At 46.0% G+C, this 19,897-nt stretch overlaps 1 protein-coding gene across 4 annotated transcripts in view; it reads right to left on the bottom strand.

Annotated features, from left to right (window-relative positions):
* sv2ca (synaptic vesicle glycoprotein 2Ca) overlaps positions 1-19,897 on the bottom strand; it is a 171,884-nt gene that overhangs the window by 74,359 nt on the left and 77,628 nt on the right. For all 4 annotated transcript variants that reach the window (XM_080189311.1, XM_080189312.1, XM_080189310.1 and 1 more), the window contains exons 4-5: positions 10,364-10,544; positions 5,002-5,153 (exon numbers count right to left, since the gene is read on the bottom strand). In XM_080189311.1, the coding sequence (XP_080045437.1) occupies positions 5,002-5,153; positions 10,364-10,544 (333 nt within the window). The remainder of the gene's footprint in view (positions 1-5,001; positions 5,154-10,363; positions 10,545-19,897) is intronic.

Genomic DNA, 19,897 nt, shown 5'->3' with positions numbered 1-19,897 from the left:
TCCTCTGCACCCCCTCCAGTGCAATCACATCCTTTCAGTAATGTGGTGAACAGAACTGTACATAGTACTCTAGCTGTGGCCTCACCAAAGTTTTATACAACCCCAAAATTATTTCTCTGCTTTTGTAATTTATGCCTCGGTTGACAAAGACAAGTGTCCCAAATGCCTTTTTCACCACCCTACTAACATGTTCTTCCGCTTTCAGAGATCTGTGGACAAACACGCCAAGGTCCCTTTGTTCCACAGAACTTTCTAGTGTCCTACCATTCATTGAGTGCTTTCTTGTCAAATTACTCCTTCCAAAGTGTATCAACTCACACTTTTCAGGGTTCAAGTCCTTCTGCCACTTATCTGCCCATTTGACCATTCTGTCTATCGTCTTGTAACCCAAGACACTCCACCTCACTGTTAACCGCTTGTCCAATCCATCCGCAAACTTACTAATCCTACCCCCCACATAGTCATCAATGTTATTTATATAAATGATGAATAAAAGGGGTCCTGACAAAGGGCTCCCTGTGGTACGCCACTGGACACTGCCTTCCAGTCACTAAAGCAGCCTCTGTCTTCTACAATTGAGCCAATTTTGAATCCACTTTATCAAATGACCCTGTATCCCATGTGAATTTACCTTCTTTACAAGTCTCCCATGTGAGACCTTGTCAAAGGCTTTGCTGAAATCCATGTAAACTACATTGACTGCACTACTCTTGTCTACACACCTGGTCGCCTCCTCAACAAATACAATCAGATTTGTTAGGCATGACCTCCCTCTGACAAAGCCATCTGACTATCCCTCATCAGACTTTGCCTCTGCAAGTGGAGAGAGATGCTCTCCTTCAGACGTTTCTCCAATAGTTTCCCTACAACTGACGTGAGACTTACTGGTCCATGGTCCCTTGGCTTGTCTCTACAACCCTTCTTAAACAGCGGAACCACATTAGCTATTCTCCAGTTGTCTGTAACTCCCCGTGGCCAGAGAGGAATTGAAAATTTGGGTCAATGCTCCTGCAGTCTCCTTCCCTGGCTCTCACAGCAGCCAAGGGCACAATTAATCTGGGCCTGGAGATTTATCCACTTTTAAAGCTGCCATCACCTCCAATACCTTGTCCTTCTCTATGTCAATTTCCTCAAGAGCCTCACAGTCTCTCTCCTTGAATTCCATACCATTGTCCTCACTCTCTTGAGTGAAGATGGATTTGAGATATTCAGTCAACACTCTACCAATATATTTTGGCTCCACACACAATTGCTCCCTTGGCCCCTAATGGGCACTACTCTTTGCCTGGTTATCCTCTTCCCATCAATACAAATATTATGGTTATATGGGATTTAGCATGATTTGAGCCCACGAAGAGGGGATCTTCCAGGTGGAGCTCTGTACACTCAACACTCAACATTGCTAACACCATTCTGTCCATATTGCATTTTCTGTACTGACACCAATCCATACCCACCCATCTTCCCCCTCATCCTCCATACAATCTCACATGACTGGCATTTAGTACTTCTTAAATGGTTTTAAGAAGAAGAACAGAAGCAAATGAATCAATTTTGCTGCAATTGTAAAAGGCAGTGGTGAGGCCACACCTGGAGGATTGTGGGCAGTTTTGGTGTCCTTATCTGAGGAAGGATGTCCTCACTACAGAGGGAGTACAGCAAAAGTTTACCAGGCTAATTCCTGGGATGGCAGGTCAGTCATACGAGGAGAGACAAAGTCGGTTAGGATTACACTCTGGAGTTTAAAAACGCAAGAGGGGATCTCGTAGAAAGTTATAAAATTCTAACAGGGTTAGACAGGGTAAATTCAGAAAGAACATTCCAAATGGTGGGGGCATCCAGAACTCGGGATCATAGTTTGAGGACAAGGGGTAAACCTTTTAGGACCGAGATGAGGAGAAATTTCTTCACCCAGAGGGTGGTGAATGTATGGAATTCATTACCACAGAATGTAGCTGAGGCCAAAATGTCTGATTTCAAGAAGAAATTAGATATATAGCTCTAGGGGCTAAAGGGATCAAGGGATATTGGGGGAAAGGGGAGATCAGGATATTGAATTTGGTGATCAGCCATGATCAGAATGGCTGGCGGAGCAGGCTCGAGGGGCCAAATGGCCTACTCCTGCTTCTAGTTTCTAATAAATAGAAATCCAGTTCATGCATGGGAGAAACCGGAAGCCATTAGGGCCATTTCAGCACAGTGCTGAGTTCAAACTGACCCCATTTTCACTGGAGAGAGCTTGCTTTCCCATAGAGTGTGACTTACAATGTTTAAGACTGGACATGAATGTGCTTAATAGGTGGATTAGGTCTGTGGATGTCAAGCTGTCAAGTTATTTAAATCCTCTTCTCTGTAAATTAAGAGAAAAATATAGCAAGTTGTGCCTCTGAGTTGAAACAAACCTGTAATATGCAATTCCAATGGCTCTTTGTTGAGGTAAGGCCGTGGGCTATCATTGTGTATTATTACTGATTGACTGCTTCCACAACCTGTCATCATTATAGTGGAAGGCTATAATTTCATAGTTTAACTGACAGCTCCAGGAGATTATTAAGGGGTTAGCTGCCTTTAATTTGGAGCTATGAAAACAAATTAATGTCGTCAGGAGAGATTAAATGTATCAAATGAGCTTTTGTTAATGAGTGCATTTTAAAACATATATTGAAGTCAAAAATACTTAGAGCTTTGTTTTATCTCAGCATGGCTCCTGAGGTCTACGCATTGTGGATATTGGATGAGTTGTCATGGAGGATGTAAGGGTGATAGGTAGGGAGCATGGTTTGGCATGAGTTGGCATGAAGTTAACATAGGGGCTATAACGGGTCAATGTGATATAAAGAGTTATGGGTTGGCATGGAGGATATGAGGGACTATGAGGAAGTGGGGGGGGGGCATTGAAAGTGGGTCGCAGGGTGAGGAGTGAGGCCTGGAGTGCCTGACTGCCTTTATTACCACAGGGATGGAGTGCCAGAGCATCAAGGCGGGCCTTGTAAGCAGCCCATCTCGTCTCCTGGGATCCCCTGTGGCTGCCTCTGACCTGCTTCTAGGAGCAATGGGCCTGACTCCAACACTCACTTGAACCTCCCAGAACAAAACTCCGGCTACTGGGGGCTGTTTCTCCCAAGGTTGGACATTTCCTGACTTTGCACAACCACCTCAGAAGCAAACTTTCGGGTCCAAGTCTTAGTCCTCTGGAGGGCCCGATCGAAATAATCCTCAGAGTCTACTAACAGAGCTTGTGTTTGTTTTCTCCTACTTGAATCCCCCAGTCGCCATACTCCAGTGCCTGCTCGGGTACACTGGGGGAGGATTTAGCATGGCCAATGTACCTAACCAGCACGTCTTTCAGACTGTGGGAGGAAACTGGAGCACCCAGAGGAAGCCCACGCCAACATGGGGAGAACATGCAGACTTCGCACAGACAGTGAGCCAAGGCAGGAATTGAACCCAGGTCCCTGGCACTGTGAGGTAGCAGTCTTCCTTTCCCACCCCAAATGGATTGGAGGGGACAGGGAAAGTGACAGGCTCTCACTCTCTGCTTCCCTTCCCAATAATATGCCGCCCACTCCAAAACCACTTGCCCCCTAATCCCGCCTCTCCCCACACATACGACAGACAGAACCAGCTGTCACCCTGGGACCGTGGTAATTCTGTGAAGCACACCACCTGCTGCCCTCTCTCAGGATGACAGCATCTATGGGCAGCACGGTGGCACAGTGGTTAGCTCTGCTGCCCCATGGCACCTGGGTTCGATTCCCAGCTTACATCACTATCTGTGTGGAGTTTTCACGTTCTCCCCATGTCCTGTGTGAGTTTCCTCTGGGTGCTCCGGTTTCTTCCCACAATCTGAAAGATGTGCTGGCTAGATGCATTGACCCGAACAGGCACTGGAGTGTGGCAGCTAGGGGAATTTCACAATTTCACAGTAACTTTGTTTCAGTGTTAATGTAAGCCTAACTTGTGACTAATAAATAAATTTTACTGTCCCCCCACCGTTGTCACTCTGCCGGTGCCCTTGTTCTTGTCTGTTAGCCAGCCAGCCTAAACTGTAACCATGCATGCCAAGGTAGTGCAGCCTGAAGCCAAGGCCTTCAAAGGCATCCTGTAACTCCACCTGTAGTAACCACAGCCACAAGACTACCACTGTAATATCCTATAGCTTTATGCGGACATCCACCTCCTGCCCAAGGCCTCCAGTGTTGTGCCAGAGAACTTTGGGGCACGCTCTCTGACCTGTAACAACATTCACCCCTGGTTCACCTCACCAGTTCTATTGGTGGCTCCAGGCAAAAAGCATTCATTCTTTAAGAGGCACAGGCTGGCTTTATGTAGTTTCTTTATCCTGAATGGACAAGCTCACATTTTCTCCACATAGAAACATAGAAACTAGAAGCAACAGCAGGCCAATCGGCCCTTCAAGCCTGTTCCACCATTCACCTTGATCATGGCTAACCATCAAATTCCATATCCCTCCTCCCCCATATCCCTTGCTCGCTTTAGCCTCAAGAGGTTTATCTAATTTCTTCTTGAAATCACAAAACGTTTTGGCCTCAACTACTTGCTATGGTAGCGAATTCCACACATTCGTGACACTTCTGTTGAAGAAATTTCTCCTCACCTCAGTTCTAAAAGGTTTAGCCCTTATTCTCAAACTATGATCCCTAATTCAGGACTCCCCCACCATCAGAAACATTCTTTGTGAATCTATGCTCCATCTGCCTAACTTTTGCTCACTCACTTAACCTATCTATATTCCTTTACAGACTCTTTGTACCTCCTAACCTCAACACAAGTTTCAGTCACAGAACAGCGGTATCTAAGTCCAAAAACAAAGGCCAATTCCAACTTTCTCAAATGCTCTTATCTCAAGAGTATAGATCTGATCCTTGCGTTTGGCACATTCTTTCCTAAGACAGTCATCGACTTCCCGGTGCCAGATAGTCATCCAACATTTAATAGTGTGCTGGTGAGTGTTAACCTTTGTCTGTTGTATTATCTTACCATAATGTGGGATGATGGCCCAAGCCATGGCAGACGCATAGATTCCTCCGATCATCCAGAACATGCAGAGCCAGCTCAAGTGTTCACCACGTTTCTCCCGGGCCAATACTTCAGCAAAATAAGAAAACACAACTGGAACTGCTCCTCCAATCCTGGGTTAAATGAGACAAAATAATACCTTAGTCATCATTGTGGATGCCATTTATCTCTGATTTCTAAGCCTTGTTGTCCTTCTCCTACAGGGAGGCAATAAAGTCTCCAGTGTCTGTAAAGTACAAGTGACAGCACTACTGAGGAATCCTCAGGTGAAATGGCTTATAAAATTCAACACAGCACAAACTGAGCAGAACTCTTTCAATAAGCAATGAAAACCACAATAGCTCAACACAATGTTTACGTGAGGCATATAGTGTAATTTCTTAAAACGCAATGGGGAGTCGGTCAGCTCAGTTGGCTGAACGACTTGTCCATGATGCAGAATGATGCCAACAACACATGTTCAATTCCCGTACCAGCTGAGGTTATTCATGAAAGCCTTGCCTTCTCAATCTTGTCCCTCACCTGGGGTGTAGTGATTCTCAGGTTAAATCACCACTGGTCATCTGTATGTTATTAAACTGGAGAGAGTGCAGAAGTGATTTACAAGCGCATTGCCAGGATTCAAGGGACTGAGTTATAGGAAGAAATTCGACAGGCTAGGACTCTTTTCTTTGGGACGTAGGAGACTGATGGGTGATCTTATAGTGGTGTATAAGATCATGAAAGACATGGATAGGCTGAAGGCACTTTTTCCCAGGGTTGGAGAATCAAGAACTAGAGAGCATAGGTTTAAGTTAAGAGGGGAAAGAATTCATGGGAAGCTGAGAAGCAACTTTTTTGCACAGAGGGTGGTGCATATATGGAATGAGCTACTGGAGGAAGTGGTTGAGGCAGGGACATTTACAACATTTAAAAGGCATTTGGACAGATACATGGATAGGAAAGGTTTAGAAGGATATGGGCCAAATGCAGACAAATGGGGTTAGCTTAGATGGGCTTTGTGGTTGGCATGGACCAGTTTGGGCTGCAGGGCCTGTCTCTGTGCCACAGATTCTATGATTCTATAACTGTGGTGATTTTACCTTTCACCAAGAGTAATAATTTTTTAATGGGATATTAATGAGTGATGAAACTCAGCTGCCTGTTTAGAAACATTAAATATTTTACTGCATATTCCTGCAGCTTTAAGGTGATCTTGCCCTGGGGAATTCAGTGCTAAAATGGGTTCAAAACATCGATCACAACAAACAATAAATGATAATTGGCAAAACTGACACAAAACATTTGTATAACAGAAGTAAATACCTTAACCACCATCTAAATAGACATTCCAATTAAGGAGAAGGAAAGAAAGTCAGGAGTAATTTTTCACCTAAGGAATTACAGATTTCTGGAACCAATATCCAGAAAAATCACAGAAGTCAACTTATGAACAGGTTCAGGGGACAATCAGCAGATACATTAACTCAGAATATCTCAGATAATTTACACATTTTGCAGTAACTTTTGTGCATTGGTATTAGCTGGATGGGTGCTAACGTTCCCTAAAAGTTCCAAAAATCCTTGGGACAGTTAATGGGCCGAATGTTAACACAAGACTCCTGCATTCCCTGTACTTTCCATTGTCAATCCTAATTATTGCGATAGTTGCAAAAGCAAAATACATACACAGATTGCTAGCATATTTTGAGAGAAAAGAGAAATTAACATTTTGGAAACAGACATTTCAGCAGAAACAATGAAAGCTCTTAGCCTGAAGCTTAAAATGATTATTTCTGGACTCAGCTGCTGATTAGCTAACTGAGCATTTCACAAATCTTGTGCTTATAATACAAGCATTGCATATTTTACTCTTAAAATTTATTGCTTTTTGGACAGATGATGTGAGAAGATTTTGCTGCCTTCAATTTCTATTGAGATTTGTCCAAAATTTCAAGCCTTTTCCATGAGTCAGGCCTTATATAATTCTTTTAGCTGCTTTTCAGCCCTGTTGAAAGGGTGCAGGGAGGGTGAAACTTCTGGGCTTTTTCAAGTGTGGGGGCCATTTTTCATTCCCAACCTTTTGGCAGAAGTTGGCAAATTAAGGGCCTGCCTCAGAGATCACTGTCCAATGAGGGACGCTGGGCAGGTGGGAGCCGGATGGACCGCAGGCCATTGCCAGGGTGGCCAACAGCCTCCACAGTGTCATCATTGAGAGCACTGCTTGGGGGGTTAGGAGAGCAGCAGGAATGGCAGGGGTGCAATGGAGGCACCATCATTACTGTATGATGGAGGGGGGAGTGGGAGATTACTGGAATTGGTGCACTATCACAGACATCAGGGCGACACAGTGGCACAGTGATTAGCACTGTTGTTTGACAGCGCCAGAGATCCGGGTTTCATTCCATCCTGGGTTACTCTCTGTGTTGAGTTTGTACATTTTCCCAGAGTTTGTGTAGATTTCTACCGGGTGCTCTGGTTTCCTCCTACAGTTCAAAGATGTGTGGGTTAGGTCAATTGGCCATGCTAAATTGCCCCTTATTGTCCCAAGATATGTTGGTTAGGGATAAATACGTGAAGCTACAGGGGCAGGGCTTGGGTAAGGTGCTCTGTCGGAGAGTTGGTGCAGACTCAGTGCACCAAATGGTCTCCTTCTGCACTTGTAGGAATTCTATGATCAATCTCCAGACAATCCTCTCCGTGATTAATTACTCAGTTAATGGTAGGGCATTGGGGACCATTATAGAACAAAGAGATCTAGGGATACAGGTTCATAGCTCCTTGAAAGTGGAGTTACAGGTGGACAGGGTGATAAAGAAGGCATTCGGCATATTTGGTTTCATTTGTCAGAACATTAAATACAGGAGTTGGGGCATCTTACTGAAGTTGTACAAGATATTGGTAAGGCCACACTTGGAATACTGTGTGCAGTTCTGGTCACCCAGGAAAGATATTATTAAACTAGAAAGAGTGAAGAAAAGATCTACCAGGATGTTACCGGGACTTGATGGTTTGAGTAATAAGGAGAGACTGGATAGACCAGCACTTTTTCCCCTGGAGTGTTGGAGGCTTAGGAGTGATCTTGTAGAGGTATATAAAATAATGAGGGCCACAGGTAAGGAAGGTAGTCAATATCTTTTCCCAAAGGCTGGGGAGTCTAAACCTAAGCGGTATAGGTTTAAGGTGAGAGGGAAGAGATACAAAAGGGTCCAAAGGGTCCATTATTTCACACAGGCAGTGGTGAGTGTCTGGAACGAGCTGCCAGAGGTAGTAGTAGAGGCAGGTATAATTTTGTCTTTTAAAAAGCATTTAGACAGTCACGTGGGTAAGATTGGCATCGAGAAATATGGGCCAAACATGGGCAATTGGGACTAGCTTAGTGGCAAAAATTGGGCAGCTTGGACAAGTTGGGCAAAGGGCCTGTTTCCAGGCTGTAAACCTTAATGACTCAATGACTCCCCATGGCAAGTCTCGGCCATTGGAATGCATCGGCCTTGCCATTCTTGATGGTAAACATGATAAAGCCTTGAAATCTCACACAGCTCCAAGTTTCCACCATGCAGCCCCTCCCCCGAATGCTGACACAGCCAGGGGCCCCAAGTGATGGTGGAAAAAATGCCTTGAGCTTGGAAAGTCATTGTAAATCAATCCTTAAGGTAACATCATTGACTGGCTGGCATGGACACCTGGACTGTTGGCCTCGGACACAGCCTGCCCTGAGAAAAGCTTCCAGAGGTGGGAACCCGCTGGCAACCAGGCCTGATGCATTTTTTCCAAAATTAGATTGCCATCCTGACTCCAAAAATCAACCTCTCAGGACATGGGAAAGCCCCCTTCCCTCCTCCCCTTCAAAGATTACACATACGTAATTATTCTTCCTCGTGTATTTTTATAGGTGGAAGGTATAACAACTTTGATTTTGGTGATGGAATTCAGCTTCCACAGAATAGGAAAAAAAACCGCAATAATTTGCCCAGCCTTTATACAACCCATCTGATTTCCCCTTCCTATGAAGTGACGTAGACCGTGGTGTTATATATCGATAACGGAGCCTCAAAATCCTTCCAAAAATGAGGTTAACTTATAGTGGGATTACAAAATGTGAATGGCCAATATTGGTCATAAATCATGGAATCATAGAATCCCTACAATGCAGAAGAGGCCATTCGTCCCATCGAGTCTGCACCGACTTTCTGATAAAGTATCTTACACAGGCTCTCTCCCCATCCTATCCCTATAGTCCCCACATATTTCCCATGGTTAATCCATCTCACCTGCATATCTTGGGACACTGAAAGGCAATTTAGCATGGCCAATCCATCTAACTTGCACATCTTTGGACTATGGGGGGAAACCAGAGCACCCGGAGGAGACCCATGCAGAGACGAGGAGAACATGCAAACTCCACACAGAGGACACCAAGGCCAGAAATGAACCTGGGTCCCTGGCGCTGAGAGGCAGCAGTGCTAACCATTGTGCCGCTTGGCGTTAGGGTTATCATTTTGAGATGGGAAGAAAGAGACATTCCACCAGTAATTTAAACTAAATCAATCTGACACATCTTATTCAACAAATTAATTAACAAACATACCCTTAACCACAATCAAAAAGTTTTAAAGACTATCAGATTTTGGCATCAAGATTGCTTCACACCCTTTAAAAGTACCTACATGTCATGAGCACATGACATGTCATAAAATTCAAGGCCGTGGGTCAAGTGCTGATAAATTGGTTAGGTTAGGAGGTTCTCATGTGTGGGTTCTGTCTCAATGGGCCAAACTGCCTCTTCTACACTGTATGACTCTGTGCTCCTATTTCTTGCATTTTATTAAATAAGTTTCTTTTTAATCACATATTACCCCTGAGATGCACATGCAAACAAATCATTGATGCTGGTCTCTACTCTTAAGAATTTCTGAAAGTTAGTGCACAAATGTCATTGCAATTGCTTGGAAATAAATAGAATTCCCAGCACTGGAACAGGCCATTCTGCCCAATTAGTCCATGCTGTGCTTATGCCCCATACAAGCCTCTACTCCACTTCATCTAACAACATCGGCACAACTTTCCATTTTTTTCTTTCAAGACTGAGAGGCGGCCTGATCAAAATGTGTAAGATTTTTTTCACCCTTCTTGTTAACTCTGATTAGCAAGTAATTTGGAATTGGCACATAAACATTAAATTCATTAGTAAATTAGACCAAATAGAATGTGCTAGATATTAACAAGCTGAAATAGGTGATAATGAGGTGCTGATGATACCCTTTCAGTGGGAGGTTTGTGTAATTAAAACCTCACGGGTCTTGCGGGGTGGTGTGATAACAAGGCAGCGAACTGATCTTACCCAAATCCAGCAAAGAATCGGCAGAAGAGGAACAGCCCGTAACCCTGGACAAAGGACGAAAGAAAGGCAAAGAATCCATTGACGGACATGCAGATGATGAGTGCTTGCCGCCGTCCGATCTTGTCTGCTAGACCACCCCAGAAAAAGGCCCCCAACATCATCCCAAGGTACACTATGCTTCCTGCAATAAAACACAGATGGTCTCTGTTTAGTCAAATATCACCTCAGCTGAGAGCTTTTTAAAAAAAAACTTAGTATTTTGAACAACTTTAAGAAAAACTTAACATAGTTTGAAGCACATTTACATAAGAAATAGGAGCAGGAGTAGGCCATCCAGCCCCTCGAGCCTGCCCTGCCATTCAATAAGATCATGGCTGATCTGTCGTGGCTCAGTTGCACATTCCCGCCCTCTCCCCATAACCCTTAATCCCCTCGCTTATCAAAAACCCATCAACCCGCGTCTTAAAAATATTTAGCGAGGCAGCCTCCACCACTTCAACGGGCAGAGAATTCCAGAGATTCACCACCCTTTGAGTGAAGAAGTTCCTCCTCAACTCCGTTCTAAACCGCCCCCCCTTTATCTTGAGGCTGTGCCCCCTAGTCCTACTGTTCTTTCTGAGCAGGAAGAGTCTCTCCACCTCTATCCTATCCATCCCATTCATCATCTTATACGTCTCAGCATCTTATACGAAGGTTGGTCGTGTTGTGGATGGTCTGGAAGGATGGCAAAAGTTGCAGCAGGACATAGATAGGATGCAGGACTGGGCGGAGAAGTGGCAGATGGACTTCAACGCAGATAAATGTGTAGTCGTCCATTTTGGCAGAACCAACGGGATGAACAAGTACACTATCAAGGGCAGAAGTCTGAGTAGTGTTGAAGAGCAGAAGGATCTTGGGGTCCGGGTCCACAGGACTCTTAAGTCGGCCTCGCAGGTGGAGGAGGTGGTCAAGAAGGCGTATGGTGTACTGGCCTTCATTAATCGAGGGATTGAGTTTAGGAGTCGGGAGGTAATGCTGCAACTTTATAAGACCCTTGTCAGGCCTCATTTAGAGTATTGTGCGCAGTTCTGGTCGCCTCACTATAGGAAAGATGTAGAAGCTATTGAAAGGGTACAGAGGAGGTTTACAAGGATGTTGCCTGGACTGGGAGGCATGCCTTATGAAGTTAGGTTGAGGGAGCTGGGACTCTTTTCCCTGGAGAGACGAAGGTTGAGAGGCGACCTGATAGAAGTTTACAAAATGTTGAGAGGAATAGATAGGGTGGACTCTCAGAGGCTATTTCCCCAGGTTGAAATGGTTGCTACGAGAGGACACAGATTTAAGGTGCGGGGAGGGAGGTTCAGAAGTGATGTTAGGGGTAAGTTTTTCACTCAGAGGGTGGTGAGTGAATGGAATCGGCTGCCGTCAGTGGTGGTGGAGGCGAACTCGCTGGGGTCTTTTAAAAGACTTCTGGATGAGTATATGGGGTTTAATGAGATTGAGGGTTATAGATAGGTCTGTAGGTTGGTAGGTGTTGATGTGATCGGCACAACTCGTGGGCCGAAGGGCCTGTTTGTGCTGTAGTGTTCTATGTTCTATGTTCTATGTTCTATGTCTCAATGAGATCTCCCCTCATTCTTCTAAACTCTAACAAGTACAAGCCTAGTTTATTCAGCCTCTCCTCATAGTTCAACCCCCTCAACTCCGGAATCAGCCTAGTAAACCTCCTCTGCACTCCTTCCAAAGCCAAAATATCCTTGCATAAGTGCGGCGACCAAAACTGCACACAGTACTCCAGCTGCGGCCTCACCAGCACCCTGTACAGCTGCAGCAAGACCTCCTTACTTTTATATTCAATCCCCCTCGCTATGAAGGCCAGCATCCCATTCGCCTTCCTGACCACCTGCTGCACCTGCAGGCTGGGTTCTTGCGACTCATGCACAAGGACCCCGAGGTCCCTCTGCACCGTCGCCTGCTGCAGTTTTTCACCACGTAAGTAATAGTCCTTCCTATCATTATTCCTACCAAAGTGGACAACCTCACATTTGCCAACATTAAATTCCATTTGCCAGTTCCTGGCCCATTCGCCCAGCCTATCTAGTTCCTTCTGCAGACTCTCCAACCCTCTGCACAATTTGCCGTTCCACCAATCTTGGTGTCATCAGCAAATTTCGACACCATACACTCGGTTCCCTCCTCCAGATCATCTATATAAATGGTGAATAGCTGAGGCCCCAGCACCGACCCCTGGGGCACTCCACTAGTCACCATCCGCCAATCCGAATAGCACCCGTTGACCCCCACTCTCTGCCTTCTATTTGACAGCCAATCCTCTATCCACGCTAACACCCTATCCCCAACTCCATGCCCCCTGACCTTCTGCAATAACCTCTTGTGAGGCACCTTGTCAAACGCCTTCTGAAAATCAAGAAAGACCACATCCACCGGCTCTCCTCTATCCACCGCCCTAGACACATCCTCATAGAACTCCAGTAAATTTGTCAGACACGACTTCCCCTTAACGAAACCGTGCTGCGTCTGCTCTACCAAACAATTCTCCTCAAGATGCCTCTCTATTTTCTCCTTGATCACAGATTCTAACATTTTTCCTACAACAGACGTTAAACTAACCGGCCTATAATTCCCCGCCTTTTGCCTGCCACCCTTCTTAAACAACAGCGTAACATTAGCCGTTTTCCAATCTTCCGGCACTTCCCCGGAATCCAGCGACGTTTGGAAAATATTTTTTGCAACTATTCAGTGAGTCAGATGCAACAGGACTTTTGTTTAGCAATGTAGTTTTAGTTTATAATTAATTGCAGTTTTTATTTAGGTGAGTTGATTGATAAAGTTTTCTGGAGCCTGTACATTTCACCTGCTGTCATACTCCAAACTTCCATAATTCACTATCACCTCATTCATTCATCCCAGTCAGATGGATTAAAGGACTATTCGAAGTACAAAGGTCTCTACATCTAGGTGGCACAGAGGTTATCACTGCTGCTTCGCAGTACCAGGGACCCGAGTTTGATTCCCGGCTTGGGTCACTGACTGTGTAGAATCCGTACGTTCTCCCTGTGTCTGAATGGTTTCTCTGGATGCTCCGGTTTCCTCCCACAGTCCAAAGATGTACAGGCCATGGTAAATTGCCCCTAAGTAGCCCAAGATGCATAGGTTAGATAAATTAGCTAAGGTAAATGTGTGGAGTCATGAGGATAGGGTGGGGGAGAGGACCTCGGTAAGTTACTCTGTCAGAGAGTCAGTGCAAACTCCATGGGCCAAATGGCCTCTTCTGCACTGTAGGGATTCTACGATTCTATTATTCTTTCCAGTTCCCCACTCTCAAGACTGCATTATCTTCCTAAATCTTCTTGACTCTCAGAATGGGCGCAGCTGGGAATGGACGAGTGGTCGGGAGCAGACAACAGGTCTCCATGGGATAGGAAGCAGATGATGCTTTCCTTCTTCACAGGCTGCAGCCTCTTCTTTCAGCCAACAGCCATTATGTCCAAAGATGTCCTAGATTCACTGTCAAGCGGCATGAATCTTTCCAGATGCTGGGAATATGGCCTTTTTCTCTGATTACCTCTCACTTGTACAAGGAGAGCCTTTCATCACAAGCCACACTCGTGAATTGGGTCAATTCTTCCAAGCCTCCAACCTCTCTCAGAATGAAACATTTCCTTCTCAACTTCTCCTGCAAGTCTAACTTTCACAGGGACCTCTGTAGTCTTTGAGGCACTGGCCCGACCCACTCTGTCAACCCACTCAGGATCTTGTAAAGTTCAACAAGATCACTTCTTATTCTTCTGAACTCCAATCTGCTCAACTTTTCCTCTGGAATAACCCCTTCATCCCAGTAATTCATTAAATGAACTGTTCTCTGAGCTGCTTCCAATGCAATTAAATCCTTTCCTAAATAAAGAGACCAAAATTGTAGACAGTACTCTGCACAGCTGTATCTACACTTCCTTACTTTTATATGATTCCTCCTGCAATAAATGTTAACATGTCTACCGATTCGCTTGCTATACCTGCGCGCTAACTCTGTGTGACCATGTGCAGAACACTCTGACCGTTCTGTATTGCACAGCTCTCCAATTATATAAGATTCTGCTTTGCTTTTCTTTTTCCGAAGCTTTTTCAGATTATACTCCATCGAAATTTATTTATATTGCCTTGTAGACTTTTTGATTTGCGCTGCATTTCCTGCTGTGCCTACGGGTCAGAGGATCCCGGGTGTCTGGAGAGTTTGGTTTGAAACAGATATTCCCACCCTTACTGGGAGGCAGCCAGATTATGTCTGGCTGGTTGCTGGGAGAATCCCAAAGCAGGTGCTCAGTACTGTTAAATATGATATCCATCATTGACCTTGCACAATATTTGCACCACAAATTGCTGGAGCATCGTTCCAATAAGGGTACAGTGATTTTCCAACCCTGTACGGCTCCAGTGCAATCTGTGCATTTGCATGTCGGGCCTGAAAATCACACCCTTTATGTTCCCTTGACAATTTAGCTTCCTGCCTACCTTTGTCATCAGCAAATTTAACTACCATACATTTAGTCCCTTTATCCAAATCATTGATATAAATTGTAAATTGTTGAGGTCCCAGCACTGCTCCCTGTGGCACATCAACATGAACCAACACAAAAATGGCTTCTTTATCCCTACTCCCTGCTCCCTGCTTGCTCACTTATTTTCTATCTATCCCTGTGCCATCACTAAGCCAATGAATGCTCTTGTTAGGTCAACTGAGTCAGAGCTGATTGAGGTCATGCACACATCCAGCTGAAGAGTCCTCCAGGAAAGCTCTGCTGCCCTCCACTTACCAAGTTAGTCACTGGGAATGCAGTAAGGGCAGTAGGATAGGTTAATGAGAATACAAGACAGGCACCAGTCCTTTCACAAGGGTGATTCTTTTTTATTGCTGGAAAATATTCAACAAAGGTGTGATTAATTCAGTATTGTTAGAACATAGAACATAGAACACTACAGCACAAACAGGCCCTTCGGCCCACAAGTTGCGCCGATCACATCACCTACCTACCTACAGACCTATCTATAACCCTCAATCTCATTAAACCCCATATACTCATCCAGAAGTCTTTTAAAAGACCCCAGCGAGTTCGCCTCCACCACCACTGACGGCAGCCGATTCCATTCACTCACCACCCTCTGAGTGAAAAACTTACCCCTAACATCACTTCTGAACCTCCCTCCCCGCACCTTAAATCTGTGTCCTCTCGTAGCGACCATTTCAAACCGGGGAAATAGCCTCTGAGAGTCCACCCTATCTATTCCTCTTAACATTTTGTAAACTTCTATCAGGTCGCCTCTCAACCTTCGTCTCTCCAGGGAAAAGAGTCCCAGCTCCCTCAACCTAACTTCATAAGGCATGCCTCCCAGTCCAGGCAACATCCTTGTAAATCCCCTCTGCACCCTCTCAATAGCTTCTACATCTTTCCTATAGTGAGGCGACCAGAACTGCGCACAATACTCCAAATGAGGCCTGACAAGGGTCTTATAAAGTTCCAGCATTACCTCCCGACTCCTAAACTCAATCCCTCGATTAATGAAGGCCAGTACACCATACGCCTTCTTGACCACCTCCTCCACCTGCGAGGCCGATTTAAGAGTCCTGTGGACCCGGACCCCAAGATCCCTCTGCTCCTCAACACTACTCAGACTTCTGCCCTTGATAGTGTACTCGTTCATCCCGTTGGTTCTGCCAAAATGGACGACTACACATTTATCCGCGTTGAAGTCCATCTGCCACTTCTCCGCCCAGTCCTGCATCCTATCTATGTCCTGCTGCAACTTTTGCCATCCTTCCAGATCATCCACAACACCACCGACCTTCGTGTCATCAGTGAACTTACTTACCTATCCCTCCACTTCCTCATCCAGGTCATTTATGAAAATGACAAACAACAAGGGTCCCAGAACAGATCCTTGAGGCACTCCGCTGGTGACTGACCTCCATTCAGAAAAAGCCCCATCCACAACCACTCTCTGCCTTCTGCAGGCAAGCCAGTTCTGGATCCACAAGGCCAAAGGCCCTTGGATCCCATGCCCTCTCACCTTCTCAAGAAGTCTTGCATGGGGGACCTTATCAAACGCCTTGCTGAAGTCCATGTACACTATGTCCACGGCACTTCCTTCGTCAATGTGTTCAGTCACATTATCGAAGAACTCAACTAGGCTTGTAAGGCACGACCTGCCCTTGACAAATCCATGCTGACTATTCCTGATCATGTCAAACCTCTCCAAATGTTCGTAAATCTTGTCCCTCAGAAGCCTCTCCATCAGCTTACCAACCACTGAGGTCAGACTCACCGGTCGGTAATTTCCCGGGCTATCTCTGTTCCCTTTCTTAAAAATAGGAACTACATCCGCAATCCTCCAATCCTCTGGAACCTCTCCCGTCTCCATTGACGACGCAAAGATCATCGCCAGGGGCTCTGCAATCTCTTCCCTCGCCTCCCACAGTATCCTGGGGTACATCCCATCTGGTCCCGGCGACTTATCTACCTTGATAGAATTCAAAAGTTCCAACACATCCTCCTCCTTAATATTCACGTACTCAATCCTTTCCATCTGCTGCAAATCCATAACAAAATCTCCCAGATCAGCTTCCACCGTGAATACTGAGGCGAAGTACTCGTTAAGCACCTCCGCCATTTCTTCTGGTTCCACACAAACCTTTCCCCCCTCACCTTTTATAGGTCCTATCCCTTCTCTTCTTATCCTTTTACCTTTCACATATTTATAGAAGGCCTTGGGATTCTCCTTAATCTTACCCGCCAAGGTCTTCTCATGACCCCTTCTGGCTCTCCTAATTTCCCTTTTAAGTTCCCTCCTACAGTCCTTATACTCCTCAAAATCTTTAACATCTCCTAATTCCCTGAACCTCTTGTACACCTTCCTTTTCTTCCTGACTAGGTTCAACACATCCTTGGTGCACCACGGTTCCCTCGACCCACCAAAACCCCCTCGTCTCATCGGAACGTTGTCATTCAGAGCTCCAGACACACATTCCTTGAATATCTGCCACCTTCCTTCGGTACCTTTCCCTAAGAACGCCTCCTTCCAGTTTATTTGTCCAAGTAACTTCCTGACCTCTTCGTATCTCCCCTTACCCCAGACAAACACCTTCCTAGCCTGCCTGATCCTATCTCGTTCCAACGCAATTGTGAAGGAGATAGAATTATGGTCACCATACCCAAGATGCTCTCCTACCGAAAGATCCATCACCTGCCCTGGTTCATTTGCCAGTACCAGGTCAAGTACAGCCTCTCCCCTCGTAGGCTTCTCCACATACTGTGTCAGGAAACCCTCCTGAACACACCTAACAAACTCCTCCCCATCCAAACCCCTTACCCTAGGGATATTCCAGTCGATGTTTGGGAAATTGAAGTCTCCCATCACGACAACTCTGTTATTAAAACATCTCTCCAGAATCTGTTTCCCTATTTGCACTTCAACTTCCCTGTCACTATTGGGCGGCCTATAGATTACACCCAGCAAAGTTTTCGACCCTTTGCTGTTCCTAACTTCCACCCACAGAGATTCTGTAGACAATCCCTCCACGACATCCTCTTTCTCTGTAGCCATGACACTATCCCTGATCAACAGTGCCACGCCACCACCCCTTCTGCCACCCTCCCTGTCCTTCCTGAAGCACCTGAAGCCTGGCACCTGAAGTACCCAGTCCTGTCCCTGAGACATCCAAGTCTCCGTAATGGCCACCACATCACATTCCCAAACAGCCATCCACGCCCTAAGCTCATCTACCTTATTCACTATACTCCTTGCATTAAAATATATACACTTCAGCCCCTCAGTCTGGGCATTTCCCATCTCCACCACCTGTCTAACCTCCCTCCCATACTGCCTGCGGTCCTCCCCTACCTGGGAGCGAACCTCCTCCGTCCCAGTTTCCCCAACACAGTTCCCTCCCCCCATCCTTTCTAGTTTAAAGTCCCCCCGGTAGCCTTAGCCAGTCTTCCTGCCAAGATACTAGTCCCCCTGGTATTTAAGTGCCACCCGTCCCTACTATAGAGGTCCCACCTACCCCTAAAGAGGTCCCAGTGATCTAGGAACCGAAATCCCTGCCCTCTACACCAGTCCCTCAGCCACGCATTCACCCTCCACCTCATTTCATTTCTTCCCTCATTCTCCCTTGGCACAGGCAGCAATCCTGAGATTACTACCTTTGCTTTTCTCTTCCTCAGCTGCCTACCCAGTTCCCTATAGTCCTTTTTCACGAGTGCCTCCCTCTTCTTACCTACATCAGTAGTACCTATATGTACTACTACCTCCGGTTCCTCACCCTCCCCTTTCAGGATGTCTGGGACCCGCCCAGAGACATCCTGGATCCCAGCCCCAGGGAGACAAACCACCATCCGCGACTCCCTTCTACGTCCACAAAAACGCCTGTCCGCGCCCCTCACTGTGGAGTCCCCTATTAATACTACCTTTCTGCTTCCCTTTTTGATTTTTTGGCTCACTGGCTCAGCTCCAGAGAGCTGGCCATCGCTTCCTCCCTCAGATGAGCTGTCCCCCCCAGTAGTACTCAGGCCGGAGTACTTATTTTGAAGGGGGACATCCACCGGAGCGCTCCCCATCACCCGTGTTTTCCCCTTCCTAATGGTAACCCAAGTGCCCTCATCCCGTTGCCCTGGTGTGACTACCTGCTGGTAGCTCCTTTCTATAACCTCCTCACTCTCCCTAACTAGCCGAAGGTCCTCGAGCTGCATTTGCAGCTCCTTAACCTGGTTTCGTAGGGCCTGCAACTCCACACACCGAGCACAGGTGTGGATGTCTGGCAGGCCAGGAGCCTCCAAGACCTCCCACATGTTGCATTGGCAACAACATACAGGTCTCACACTCATATTTACCCCTTATAGCAACCCAATGTATGGGTTCTGTATGGATATGTATGCATTTATAGTGAAGTGAAGGCTAGGCCCATATGGCTGGGTGGTACAGTGGTTAGCACTGCTGCCTCACAGAGCCAGGGACCTGGGTTCAATTCCAGCCTTGGGTCATTGTTTGTATGGAGTTTGCACATTCTCCCCATGTCTGCTTGGGTTTCCACTGGGTGCTCCTGTCCAAAGATGTGCACGTTAGGTTGATTGGCCATGCTAACTTGACCCTAGTGTCAGGGAATTTGCATGATAAATATGTGGGGTTATAGGAATAGGGCCTGAGTGAACTTGTGGTCAGTGCAGATTCTATGATGCTGAATGGGCTGCACTGTAGAAATTCTATGATGGAAGGCAATGGGATGATGGGGCTGTAAAGATTTCCAGATTCTGGTGACTAACTGGCACCAGTGGTCAAGGCTGCACAGGCTTCTCCTTCCCAGAAGGAAAATAAATTGTAAAATGGGGCAGTAAGAATACCAGTCTTGTGTATTTTAAAATGAAACACCCATAAAACAGAAATAGGAATACTGGTCTGGACTATTTTTTCCTTCCGGATTTTTCCCTCCTTGTCCTCCTGCAGCTTGCCACTTCTGCACTGCTTGCTGCCCAGATGGGTTCCCGA

The sequence above is a fragment of the Carcharhinus amblyrhynchos genome, chromosome 5 (assembly GCF_965287045.1).
Source record: "Carcharhinus amblyrhynchos chromosome 5, sCarAmb.v2.hapA, whole genome shotgun sequence".
In the NCBI taxonomy this organism is placed as follows: Eukaryota; Metazoa; Chordata; class Chondrichthyes; order Carcharhiniformes; family Carcharhinidae; genus Carcharhinus; species Carcharhinus amblyrhynchos.
Note: the sequence above shows the minus strand (reverse complement) of the source record. Positions and strands in the feature narration are given on the sequence as shown.